We start from the raw sequence: 13,300 nt of genomic DNA on the forward strand, positions 1-13,300 counted from the left end.
GAGATATCTCAATCACCAGGGATTACTTTTCTTTAAAAAAAAAAATTGCACTGATGGTTTTTTATATGACTGTCAATCACTCCCCTGCTTCCAATAGTACCCCGTGCTGTAACAAAAACACAGCTAAGCAGAGCAAACTGACCTGTTGGCCATGAATGACAAGGTATGCTGCATTCCACATCCATGGTCCACCACCTGCCAAGAAGGTGTTTCTCTGTCAGTTCTCTGAAGTCAAGACTGGTCACTGCAATTATCAGTTCTGATGATCTTCAGTGTTGTGAGCATTATTATGGTCATCATATAACACCTGAGACTTTTCCAGAGAGGGAGAATCCCTCCTCCTGCCCCTCCCCATAACATAAGATTGCTGAATTTGGGACTCATAGAACCTGGCATCAAATCCCAGCTCTGTTCTCTGTTACACCTTGGGCGAGTCACTCATCTTCAGTGAGCCTCAGTTTGCCCATCTCTAAAATGAGGAGGTAAGACTAGATGACCTCTAAGGTCCCTTCCAACTCTAAATCTGCCGCCTGAGGACTTAGCATGGGACACAGCTGTGCTCACTGATGCATAGATGGGGAGTGGGTGAGGAAGCCCCTCGCAGTGTCTGCAGATCCCTTGAAAGTCATGAGGAAGAGTTTAGGCTTCAGTGAGACTGGGACTCAAAGGCGAGGAGATCCTAGGGGCCCCGATGTTTCAGTGTCAAGTCCCTGGGAACCATTCTGTTCCATCTTCTCTAGACCAAAAATTAACCTTCTTGGAAGAAAGAAGCAAAAGATTTGACTAGTTAGGCTTTTCACTGTACTGTTATCGTTGCCCCAAGCACTGATTTCATGCCTTCTTCATTCCTCCTCTTCCGCCCCAGCACAGCTTAAAAAATAACAAGGGAATCCCCATGTTGTGGTACCTAATTTCCATAGGGAGCCTCAGCTCATTCTGGGCTCCTGGTGCTATCTTTTAAATCGAGATCTCATAATTTGGGGTTGACCCACTCGGGGATTTTGGATCCAACTTGCTTGCCTGAACTATAATTTTGGTCTGTTCTCAGCCAGTTAGGTATAAAGCCTCTTATTTGGGCAAACTTTGAAATGTTTCTCCCATCTCCCTATCTTCTCTTTAAAAAAAAAAAGAGCTATTTTTTGTTGTTTTATTGACAGTAAAGGAAGACAATATGTTTTCCTTTTATTCCAAGGAGACTATTTGTAATATCCTCTATTTCATTATCTTCTCATCACTGGCAGTCTAAACTTCCCTTTCCTCCCACCAAGGGAAAGCCAAAAAGAAAAAAAAGTACACACATTGATCCCATCGCCTCCAAATCAGAAGAGTTCAGCCTATCACACGAGTTGACCCAAAATTTGCAAAACACAGTCTTTCCTTATAGATCCCCTTTGGGTCTTTTCCCCTTGTTTTTACAGAAATTTATTCTTCCCTTTCAAGGCAGATACTATATCTGAGAAGCAAAGATGCTTCCTGATGCAGCCAAAAGCCAGGAAGGTTGTCCTCTGTGTTTAGCATCATGATCCATCTTCTGTTATCATCATGATAATAATTATAGCTGAAATCTACGCAGCACTCTGCAGTTACAAAGCCCTTTACATGCTGATCATCACAGTGAAATCATAATTGACTGGCTTTTTTTTTTTAAAGCAGACCTGGAATGTCATCACTATAGGGAGCTCCCAGTAAGGAAACTCCCTTCACCAATACAGAGTAACACCTACTCTACAACTTTAGAGTCTCTGAGAGTTGCCTGGGGGCAATGAAAGGTCAAGTGACTTACCCAGCATTAAAGAACCAGTTATATGCATCAGGATCAGAACCTGAACCCAGGTCTTTCTGATTCTGAGACCAGTTCTTCATCCACTTTGGGACACTCCTTCTCAGCTAATGATAATGACAACAAATGTCATGTTTCTAAGCTTTAGGTCAATGAAGAACTTTATATGTGCCGTCTCATTTATTCCTCACAACAACCATGATAGGTACTTCTGGGAGCATAACTCCCATTTTACAGATGAGGAAACTGAGGCTCAGATAAAATAAGTAATTTACCCAGTCATACAGCTAATATGTTTCTAAGTGGAACCAAAGTCTTCTTAACCTCCGTCTTCCTTCCTCCAAACCCAACACTCTCCCCACTACCTCATGTTGCCTCTAAATCTCCTCCCTCCTCCACTGGGAAAGCCCTTCAGTGACTTTAAAGGTGGCTGTCACTTCACTCCTAAGTTTTCTTCTGCAGACTAAACATCCTTCAACCACTCTCCCTCAGGACCCTATTTGGCATGGACTTGTTGTCCTGGTTTCTCTTCCTTGCCCTCTCCCTCACTTCTCAGTATCCTTAAAGTTCAGAAAATCTTTATTGAGCCTGCACAATACAAAATTGAGGTACACGAGGAGAGTGAAAATCCTGGAGGGCAACCAGGGCAGCCTTTCAGAGTCTGAGGCACCTACTCCTACAAGGTCTCATTTTCTTTCCTTGCCCCATCCTGGGAATCAAGCTCTCTTCTGATTCTCTCTCTCTCTCTCTTTTTTTTTTAGGCAGTTGGGGTTAAGTGACTTGCCCAGGGTCACACAGCTAGTAAGTGTCAAGTGTTTGGTCTGAGGCAGATTTGAACTCAGGTCCTCCTGACTTCTATTCACTGCGCCACCTAGCTGCCCCTCTCTTCTGATTCTCTGTGACAATTCGGGGTGGAGATAACAAGGGCCAGTAGAGCTTGTACCTTTTTGTTTTGGCTAAACTATGCTAGGTGGGTAATTTCTTGGATGACTTTCTCTGACTTGAACTCTGATAGAATTATGGGGCTAGAGCCAGAAGGGGCCTCAGAGGCCATGGAGTCCAACCTCATTTTACAGATGGGGAAACTGTTGCACAGAGAGGTTATTTGTCCAGAATTACACAATTAGTAAATATTTGAGGTGGAATTTGAATTCAGATCTTCTAGTACTCTAAGCCACTACTCCACACTGTGTCTCAACTCTTAAGAAGATAATTGATTTTTCCTCTTTTTTAATGCTTTAAAGGATCCCTGATTTCATCCCATCAGTGCACAGTCCAGCCCTTCTCATGCCTTTGTAGATGGATTTCATGAGTTGCTGGAACCAAAAAACTCATTATCTTGTAACCAGTATCAATGTCTGGTCCCTCTCAAATGTCTTTGGGATTTGCCCATCTCAAGGGTGCTCTGCCCAAAACTCATTCATCCCTTCTACAATGCCAGATTCACTGAATCAACCAAGAAACCTCTCACCCACAGACCTCCATGATCATTGGATAATCAGGGACCTCCCCTTCCTCCTCCAAGAGAGTGGAGGAGATAAAGAGAATTCACATCTATTAAAGCATCTCCCATCAATTAGGAAACAGAATAATTCAACCTGATACATGAGTCACCACTAGAGTTCACAAAAGATTTTGTCTCAGGCCTGTGATTTTATTTGTGTAGATAGCTCCCAGTGAGGGCATTCCCTCTCCCAGTGCAGATCAACAACCCATCGATACCTGAGAGTTTTAGAAAGTTGTCTGGGGCACTCAGAAGTTGTGACCTTCCCAGGGTCATGCAGGCAGTATGTAACAAAAGGGAGGCTTTAACCCAGGTCTTCCTAACTTCCTACTGCTTCTCTCACAAAGGGTTAACACTTTTATTGCATTCTTTTAGATAATGCACACCAACTTCTCAAAGAAAACTGCCATACATATTCCAACATAATTGGGGTTAGCTTTAAGTGGGAAGGAAGGAAGAAAGAAAGGGAAGAAGGAAGGGAGGGAGGGAGGAAAGAAGGAAGGATGGAAGGAAGGGAGGGAGGAAAGAAGGAAGAAAGGGAGGGAGGAAAGAAGGGAGGGAGGAAGAAAGAAAGAAAAAGGAATTAGGAAGGAAAGAAATAAGCATTTGGAAAGCACCTACTATGAGCCAAACACTGTTAAAATGTTTTACAAATATTATCTCGTTTGATCTTCACAATCACTCTGGCAGGTAGGTGCTGTTATTATCCCCGCTTTATAGATGAGTAGACTGAGGCAGACAGAAGTTGAGTAATTTTCTCAGAGTCTAACAGCTAGAAAGCGTAGGAGGCCAGATTTGAACTAAGATCTACCTGACTTCAGGTCTATCTTTCTATCCACTTCACTCCCTGGCTGCCTAGATCATAGGCTATGTTGTTCAAACCCCTCATTTTGCAGATGAGAAAACTTGAGACCCAGAGAAAGAAAGTGAATTGTCTGAGATCACAAAGAAGGAACTGAAGAGGGGGGATTTGAACCCAGTTCCCGGGTGACAACTGCAGGGCCAGTGCCACTGCCTTTGCAAGCCCAGACCCCATCACAAAGTCAGCAACTTTTCCTGATGTTCTTGGTGCCAAGGGTGATATTTACCATTGTTTCACATCATAGAGAGACTGATTTTCTTTTCCTGACTCTAATGAAAGAAGGCTTTTCATTTCTCCCCAGAGCATGGCCGAGCATGGTGCATCAGGTTAACAGATGGCCAGGCCTCGGAAGTCAAGAGAACTAATGTGCTGCTCACGTAGCAGTTTCCCTGGTTCCTGAACTTGCCAATTCACTTAGTCTTGTTCCAGCTGCATCTCTTAAAGCGGCTTCCTCTTTGCCTCTCCAGCCAAGGGCATAATAAGGGGCCTGCTCTCTGCATCTTATGACCTGTGTGGCCTGGGGCAAGTCACTTAACTTCTTGGGTCTTCAGTTTGCTCATTTTAAAAATGAAGGCGATTGGACTCTGGGACTTCTCAGATTCCCTCCAGCTCTACATGCCTTTAATTTTATTTGTTAAGACTGGTTCTCCCCATCTCACTCAGGCTGGAAATGCAGGGGCTACTCACTGGCCAATCCTACTCCTCATTAGTACCAGGATGTGACCTGCTTGGTTTCCAACCTCAGCTGGTTTGGTCCCTCCTTAGGCAATCTGGCTGGAGCCCTGGGCCCAGGGGCTCACTAGAGTGCCACCCTATGTAGTGCAAACACCCAATCTGTAGAGACATCTGCAGCTCAGAACTCTGAAGCTCAAGAGATCAGCCAGCATCAGCCTGAGTGCCTAGGACTACTGATATTTACCACCATGCCCATGTGGCCTCAAGGGAGATATGCCCCTAATCCTAGCTCCAGATCTCAACTGATGATGACCTAGTAAGCTCCATGAGTATAATGATCTACCCCCAGTATTCCCATTCACAGGAGCGCTAGTTCTCAGACTCCTTCCTGAAGCTTCACAAGGGTGAACAAATAGAGAAGGAGGCCAAGAAGAAAACCTGTTTTTTCTCAGCCATTCATTTTAGAGGCAGCTAGATGGTGCAGTGGATAGAATGCTGGACTTATAGTTAGGAAGAACTAAATCAAATCCAGCCTCAGACATTTACTAGTTTTGTGACCCTGGACAAGTCACTTAACCTCTGTCTGTCTCATTTTCCTTAACTGTAAAATAGTAATGAGAGTAGCGCCAACTACAGAGGCTCATTGTGAGGGTCAAATAAGATATTTGCAAAGCTTTTAACACAATTTCTGATGGTAATAAATGATTGTTCTCTTCCTTCCTTCCTTCTTTTACCTTCTCTGATTGTGTCCCAAGCTTTCATACAAGGAAGGCAAGTGAGTGCCATCTGAATTCCTATCCAGAGCAGATTCATGGATTACAAATTTAGAGCTAGAAGGAATGTTAGATGCCATTGAGTCCAATCCCCTTATTTTATAGATGAGGAAACTGAGGCACAGAAAGGTTGAGTGTCTTACCTAAGGTCACACAGCTAGTGTTTGAAGCAAGATTTGAACCCAGATCTTTCTGATTCCAAGTCAAGTGCCTTACCATGCCATGATGTCAAAATTACATCTGTCATCAACCAGCAGCAGCCTAGAAACCATGGAGGAGAATGCAGTGGAGCAAAGCAACAAGGCGTTTAAGAATGCCTGGGGGAGGAGAAAGAAAAACAGGTTTAGGAAGAAGCACTCCAATCCTGGCAGAGCTGAGCCCTGTAAACAATAACCCAAGGATACTCCTCAGGGAGTTTACAGTCTGGGGGTGGTAGGAAGACAAGACTGCACTGCCCCGCGATGTGAGAAGTGCCTCCTGAGTGAGAGCCACAAAATGCCACCCAAGCTTCTGCTCAGAAACACTACGCAGGCTGAGTCAGCAGCCCAGCTCTGTATTTCAAAAGCAAACCAGCAACTTGTTTAATAGTCGTCCCTCATCTCTGCAAACGTCTGCGATGAGAAACATAGAATCTGAGTTAGGAGAGCAATCCATACCTGAATACCGGAATCTCTTCCATATGTAGTCTTCCAGTCTCCCCTTGAATACCTCTAGTGATGAGGAGCTCACTGCCTTGTGAAATGTTTTAAAATGGGACAATTCATCCTTAGGAAGTTGTTTCATGCCCGCTGCAATCTGCCTCGATGCAGCACTGACCCATTGCTCCAAGGTCTGCCCTCTGGAACCAAGCAGAAAAAGTCCAATCTCTCTCCCACTCCCACCTGGCAGTCTTTCAAAGCCTAGATACAGCTAGGTGGTGCAGTGGACAGATCGATGGACCTGGAGTCAGGAAGATCTCATTTCAAATCCAGCCGCAGCTACTTGCTATGTGACCCTGAGCAAGTCACTGAAGTCTGAGTACCTCACCCTTCTCAGCTGTAAAGTAAGGATAACAATGGCACCTACCCTCCAGGGTTATTGTGAGAATCAAATGAGAATATTAGCAAAGCACTTGGCACAATCCTCTGGCACATAGCATGTGCTTAACAAATATTTCCTTCCCCCCCCAAAAAAAAAAAGAATAAATATTTCTTTCTTTTCTTCTACTCTGTCCTTCCTGAGTCATCGCCAGGCTAAACATTCCCATTTACTTTAACTGCTCCTCAGACAGCATGTTCTCCAGCCCTCTCACTCTCCTGGACCCTTCTCTGGAAGCATTCAGTGTCCTTCCAAAAACTGATCCCCAGGGGCAGCTAGATGGTGCAGTGGATAGAGCACCGGCCCTGAAGTTGGGAAGACCTGAATTCAAATCCGGCCTCAGACCAAACACTTGACATTTACTAGCTGTGTGACCCTGGGCAAGTCACTTGACCCCAATTGCCTTAAAAAAAAACTGACCCCCAGAAACTGAACATGGTATTCTAGATGTCGTCTGTCCAGAGCAGAAGGCAGTAGTGCTATTGCCTCCCACATCCGGAACATGAGGGTCATTAATGCTGGTTAAGATTGCCTTAGTTTCTTGGTGTGTTGAGGGTGTTTCTCCTATTATGTCACCCTATAACAGCTTCAATCTAGGAAGACCCCCACTACCTCTATCCAGGTCTTTCTCATAGAAACTGTTGCCTAGCCATGCCCCTCCTATCCTAGCCTTATGTAACTAGGGTTAGTTGGGGGTTTTTTGCTGTTGGCAGAGCACAGGACTTTTATGTCTTTATCTGCTTAATTTCATCACTCTAGCCTGTTGAGGATATTTATGGGATAATGTTTGGTAAGCCTTTAATGATGAGTGTCTGGAAACAGCCGTTGCCATCTGAGGAAGAGCCAGTCCTCTAGTATTCATAAAATTAGAAACTTTTCCCAGGACCATCCACTGAGCAGACTCAGTGCTTCTTCTTGGGACTGGGGAAGGAAGACCCCATGGGACCCAGAAATCAGTATAGATTTCCAGATTTCCAATGAATATGGGTACTTACAAGGGCAATTGGCAGACCTGGTATGGCAGCTAGGTGAATGAATAGGAAGATGGTCTCAGAATCAGGATGACCTGAGTTAGAATGCTGCCCCAGACACTTAGTAGCTTGGTAACTCTGTGACAGTCACTTAACCTCTCTGAACCCCAGTTTCCTCATCTGTAAAATGGGGACAATAAGGGCACCTACATCACAGGTTTGTTGTGAGAATCAAATAAGATAACACAAATAAGCAACTAACAAACTATACATCATTACATAAATTCTATTTATCATTATTATTATTATCACACAGAAAAAATTATGCAAGAAACCAAAACCCTCTGCTCTGAAGCAGTTGTCAAGGACATACCCAGCTTGCTGGCTTCTGAGGCAGAGGGATAGGTCAGTGGCTATAAGGGGACTCTATGGAGCTCTATCTGGCCTGCTAGAAAGAGTTGTCAGTATTGGAAGGGCTTTGGGGTCCCCTCCTCTCTGGACTCTGTTCTAAGAAAGGGGAACCCCAAAATCCTCTGTCCAGCTGAGCTTTTTGACTGTATTCGCTGGTCCCCAAAGAACGGTGAGGGGACAAGCTAATATCCCTAACACTCATTTTTAAATCCCAGCCATCAATGGAAAGTTTGATTCTTTCTCTTTTCAGATCAAAAACCCATGGGGCCTTCCTTGGTGAAAGTGAACTGATCTTCTCGCCTCTTCAGCTCAGTATGATCAATGTCCATCATCCACTCATGCTTAACACCTCTTACAGGTAAGCTCAGGGATGGACACAGAGCAGGTGTTAAGCATGAGTGAATGATGGACATTGATCATACTGAGCTGAAGAGGGAAGAATATTAGTCCACATTCACCAAGGAAGGTCTGAATTCGAATCCAGATCCTGTCCAATGCTACCTCTGTGCTTTGGGCAAGTCACCTCCCCTCTTCAGGTCTCAGTTTTTTCCTTTATAAAATGAATGGGATGGACCCTAAAGTCCCTTTTCCCCTCCAAATGCTATAAGACATCATATCCCACTCTAGAGAAATAATAGTAATAATAATAATTCCTATTTATATAACACTTTAAGAGTTACGGAGTTTTTTCCCCACAACACCCTTCTGAAGTAGTAGATACAAATATAATTATCCTAATGTCACTAATATAAATATAAATTCCTCAGCCTGATCTTTGAACCCTCCAGAATCGGATTCTTACCTACCTTTACAATCTGTTTCCTGTTATCCCCCTCCCCATGCTTTCTATTCCTGTCAAATGGACCTGCTGGAATGGACTTTGTACCCACCTAAAACTTATAGAATCCCAGCTGAGGGGCTGCTTCCTATACAAACCCATCCCTGAGCCAGCCCACAGCCCTGGTCGCTCTCCCCTGGACGTCATTTGGCATTTCCTTACTTCTGTATATTCTCTTCCTAATAGAAGGTGAGACTGAAGACTTTGAGCAACTCTGCCTCACTTAAATCCAACTCATCATCCATAACATCGCTGGTCCCCTTCAAAAGTGAAGGAGGAATGATAAACAACAAAAACCGAAAGGAAGCCCCCTGAGGGCAGGGCTTCTTTTGTTTTGATCTTCCTATCCCTAGCACCCAAGTCAAATTGAATCTCCACTTTACAGATAAGAAAACTGAGGCTAAGAGAGCTCAAAGGTCAAATAGCTCCTAAGGGTTGCAGCTGAAATATTATCACAGCTCTCTATTGCCTCTGGGGTCCAGCAGCTTTAATGCAATTAGGGAATGCTAACTACTCAGTCCAGATAATAAACTCACAGCTGGTGAACTCCAAGCAGGAGTTAGGAACTGGGGAGATCAGTGTGAGCTGGAGCCTCCAGATATGGTGAACACCTATTTTCATTTTAAAAAGTAAGGGGGGTGGGGCAGGTAGGTGGCCCAATGGATAGAGCATCAGGTCTGGAGTCAGGAGGACCTGAGTTCAAATTTGGGCTGAAACACTTACTAAGTGTGTGACCCTGGGCAAGTCATTTAACCCTGATAAGAAAGAAAGAGAGAGAGAGAGAGAGAGAGAGAGAGAGAGAGAGAGAGAGAGAGAGAGAGAGAGGAAGAAAGAAAGAAAGAAAGAAAGAGAGAAAGAAAGAAAGAAAGAAAGAAAGAAAAAGAAAGAAAGAAAGAAAGAAAGAAAGAAAGAAAGAAAGAAAGAAAGAAAGAAGGAAGGAAGGAAGCCCCACTTACACCTTGGTCTAAAGGAAAGAGACCTAGATGTGGGGTCAGCAACCGTTGTCCAAACCTTAGTTTCCTCCTCTGTAAAATGGGGATGATAATACCGATGAGACTAACCTCACAGGACTGTTGCAAGGAAAGCATTTTAAACTCTGTAAATGGGAGCAGTTATCTGCACATGGTCAAAACAACAGGGCTTCTGGGATAGAGCTATCTCTATTCTTGCTACAGAACTGAAATTTCTAACCTCTCATTTCTGAAGTTTATGTCAAACAGGGTCAGAGACAGGGAAGTTTGGGTTAGGTTGGAATGAAGGAAGACCTGAGTATAAGGGGCAGAGAATGGCTCTCCAAGGAGACTGGCAGTGACTGAAGCCCTTAATATCTTTTCTCTTTCTTCCCTTCTTAAGCATTGGCACCATTGCAAAATGGAAATTCTTCATTTTTCCTATGTCCACTTGACACATGTTTCTATTCAGTTTTCCTAACCAAAGAATGTGTGCACTATGGATGAAAATGTGACAAAAGCCAGAGCCATAACAAGGCCTTTGCCCCAGCACACTGAAAGTCTTAGTCCTTCTATAGGCAGAAATTGAGCTTAGAACTAGTTAGTAAGACTAATAAATTAAACTCAGAAGCGACCAGATGATGACTGTTTTCTTCCGCTGCAGAGCTCCTCTCTGATTTGGCTTTAAACCTTTTCCCTCTACTCAAAGGGGTCCTTGAGGTGTCCCACAGTCACTACCCACAAGGACTAGTGTCCTAAGATCTCTATCTCCTTGGGGTCATACTCTGAAGTTTGTCTCCCCAGGAACCTTGTACTGAAGGTCTGAGTTGCATTTCCAAGGTCCCTCCCCTTCCAAAACCCCCCCCAAAACCACAGTCTTGCCCTGTTCACCAGAATTGTTAGCTACAGCTCTGCTAAAGGCATTTTATCTTCATGAGACAGGGCTGTTTGGCAATGTCTCATCCTGGCCCCTTCCTCACCACTTCAGACATGCAGCATACAGGGGCAGGACAAGTTTGGGGTTGGAGGAGACCAGGGGAACTGCAAATGCAGTCCCTTGCTGGCTGGCACCGGTGGTCAAGAGCCTTGGACTGAAAGAGAAGCCGGGTGTGGTTGTCCACTCCTGTAATCCTTACTAGTGAGGGAGGCCGGGCCAAGCGCTCTTTAGTTTGGGTGTTCTGATCCAGTGTCCCTGCTCCGTCTGGTGCTTAAATTGGTGAGTCCCCAGGAGCAGAGGGCCACCAGGCTGCCTGAGGGGGGCCGAACCCTCCCAGGTTGGAAAATTGGAATAAACTAAGGCTTCCAAGCCAGTCAATTAATGGGACTGTGCCCTTGAGTGGATGCTGAACTTCCAGCCTAGGTGACATTGGGAGACCAAGTCTCAAAAGAGAGAGAGAGAGAGAGAGAGAGAGAGAGAGAGAGAGAGAGAGAGAGAGAGAGAGAGAGAGAGAGAGAGAGAGAGAGAAGATCTGGCTTCTATTCCTTCTTGGCCAATGACTTGCTATATGACCTTGGGCAAATTCTCTCCTCTCAGTTTTCTCATTTATAGTAATGGTTGGACTTGGTCCCTTATGGCTTACAGCTGCACTAAGACTTTTGGGACACCTTGTATATCTGCTGCTGTGCTGGATAACACACACACAAAAGCATATTGCTTCCTGTGCCAATCATAGCCCCAAATCAAGTCCTCCTGCTGACAGTGGTTTTCAGAGAGCCCTTTAACAACCTCAGTCTTCCACAGCAAATTCTGGCCACTGCAGGTACCTGTCTCCCCTCTCTCTCTTTTCAGAGCCTTTGGAAGGGAGAAACCAGAGACTGGGAAGAGTCAGTAAAAGATTGCTCATCCTAGGAACTGAGTTCTGGCACATGGCAAGTAACCAATGTCTCTCTTCTTTCTATTTGCGGCACTGTAGCCTCCCAGACAGTGAGACCGGCGAGGACTCCAGGTATGGAGAATGCATGTCATAGTGAGGAACCCAGAAAGCATTCTGGTTACAGAGCTAGATAAGCCATGTGCGATTTTGGACACTTTCCATTTTCTCTCTCTGTCTCTGTCTTTTTCTGTCTCTCTCTGTGTCTCTGTCTCTGGATCTCTTCTCTCTCTGTCTGTCTCTCACACACACAGTCTGTCTCTGTTTCTCTTTGTCTCTGTCTCTCTCTTAGTGTGTCTTTCTGTGTCTCTGTCTCTGCCTCTGTCTCTCTCTGTCTGTCTCTGTCTGTCTGTCTCTCACACACACGCACACACACACACATACATACATACCTACATACATACATACATACATACATACATCTGTAACCTGCTAGCACTTTTCCTCACATATTTCCCCAAACCAGCTGGGTGTTTTTCCCCTTTCCCTAAGTCAGTGAACCCCGGGGGGCACAAGGGAGCAGGATGAAAATATGACCCTAAGTATGTGAGTGGGTTTTCCCATGAGGGTGGTTGAGACCTGTGTGCAGGCTTCAAGACTGGGCTCTTTTCAGCTGGAGTGAGCATGACCACTTTTCTACACACTAAATGATGTCTCTTTCCTTTTGCCACAGCCCAGAGAGGGAAACAAATACTGGCCCGGATATCAGGTACTGAGTTCTCCCATCTCATGGGAACAAGCTCTTCCTCTTGGAATCCTCCTCCCCTCCTTCCCATGTGGTCCCAGGGGTAACCTCATGGAGCTCTGTGACGCAAACATCCTTGACATCGACTTACAGTTTCTGAGAGCCGAGGCAGGGAGAGGAGATTTAGTGCTTGGTTCAAGTTGGGGTTCTGGAGGTAGTTAGTGGGTGCTCCCGAGTGTCTCATCCTTCTCAGCGCTCTAAAGAGCTTTGATTGAAAACAAATGTTCCCTGGAGTCATCTGGGACTTAGCCTTGTATTTAAGAAGTTTGCGATCCCACTCAAGAGAGAGACCCAAAGAAGGGGCCTCAATCACATTATGGGGAGGAGGACTTGCAAACAATCTATCCTCAGTGGTCTGTTCCCATGCAGGTAGGAGCTATCTGAAAGGACCGCTATGCTGTCATCCTTGAGCTAGTATGAATTGTGCAGCATTAGGGTTCCTCATGGCCCTATCTGTAAAGTGATCAGAGATCTAAAATCCAGCCCATGACCACTGGCCAAAACCCTTCCTCCTTCTCCTGCCCCCACCCCCATGCCCCTGGGCTAGAAGAAGTAGGGGCCAGGCTACAGCAGGGCTCCCCTCAGCACGACTTTGAAGTAGGTGAGGATATTTCTGTTCTTCACTTTTAGGGCTCCCCCTCCCTTCTCCTCATCAACCTAGTCCATGGCCCAGGAAATGGGCATCTTATTCCCAGCTGATTTTTCAACTGCTCTTAATAATGTAGAGACAGACTAACAAAAGTTGAAAGTATGTGTTAGCCTCTCAGTGGTACTTCAATGAATCAAGCAAGTGTTTTTCAAGCACTTACTATGGGCCAGGAACTTTGCTAGGCCATAGAAAGA

At 45.0% G+C, this 13,300-nt stretch overlaps 2 protein-coding genes across 10 annotated transcripts in view; one reads left to right on the forward strand and one right to left on the reverse strand.

The window, feature by feature from the left end:
- ABCC8 (ATP binding cassette subfamily C member 8) overlaps nt 1-13,300 on the forward strand; it is a 137,463-nt gene that overhangs the window by 75,448 nt on the left and 48,715 nt on the right. For all 4 annotated transcript variants that reach the window (XR_013483806.1, XM_078148152.1, XM_021005294.2 and 1 more), the window contains exons 17-18: nt 11,755-11,787; nt 12,386-12,421. Coding sequence is in view for 3 of the 4 variants with exons in the window: in XM_078148152.1 (XP_078004278.1) it covers nt 11,755-11,787; nt 12,386-12,421 (69 nt within the window). In the remaining variant the exon portion in view is untranslated. The remainder of the gene's footprint in view (nt 1-11,754; nt 11,788-12,385; nt 12,422-13,300) is intronic.
- LOC110220982 (uncharacterized) overlaps nt 1-13,300 on the reverse strand; it is a 35,154-nt gene that overhangs the window by 7,389 nt on the left and 14,465 nt on the right. For 2 of the 6 annotated variants that reach the window (XM_078148154.1, XM_078148153.1), the window contains exons 3-4: nt 5,811-5,911; nt 143-195 (exon numbers count right to left, since the gene is read on the reverse strand). In XM_078148154.1, the coding sequence (XP_078004280.1) occupies nt 143-195; nt 5,811-5,911 (154 nt within the window). Of the gene's footprint in view, nt 1-142; nt 196-5,810; nt 5,912-6,250; nt 6,979-13,300 lie in introns of those variants that run through there. The other 4 variants (XR_002328003.2, XR_013483807.1, XR_013483809.1 and 1 more) reach the window with 4 other exon arrangements.

This window comes from Phascolarctos cinereus, unplaced genomic scaffold (assembly GCF_003287225.1).
Source record: "Phascolarctos cinereus isolate Bilbo 61053 unplaced genomic scaffold, phaCin_HiC Scaffold_9;HRSCAF=440, whole genome shotgun sequence".
Lineage (NCBI taxonomy): Eukaryota > Metazoa > Chordata > Mammalia > Diprotodontia > Phascolarctidae > Phascolarctos > Phascolarctos cinereus.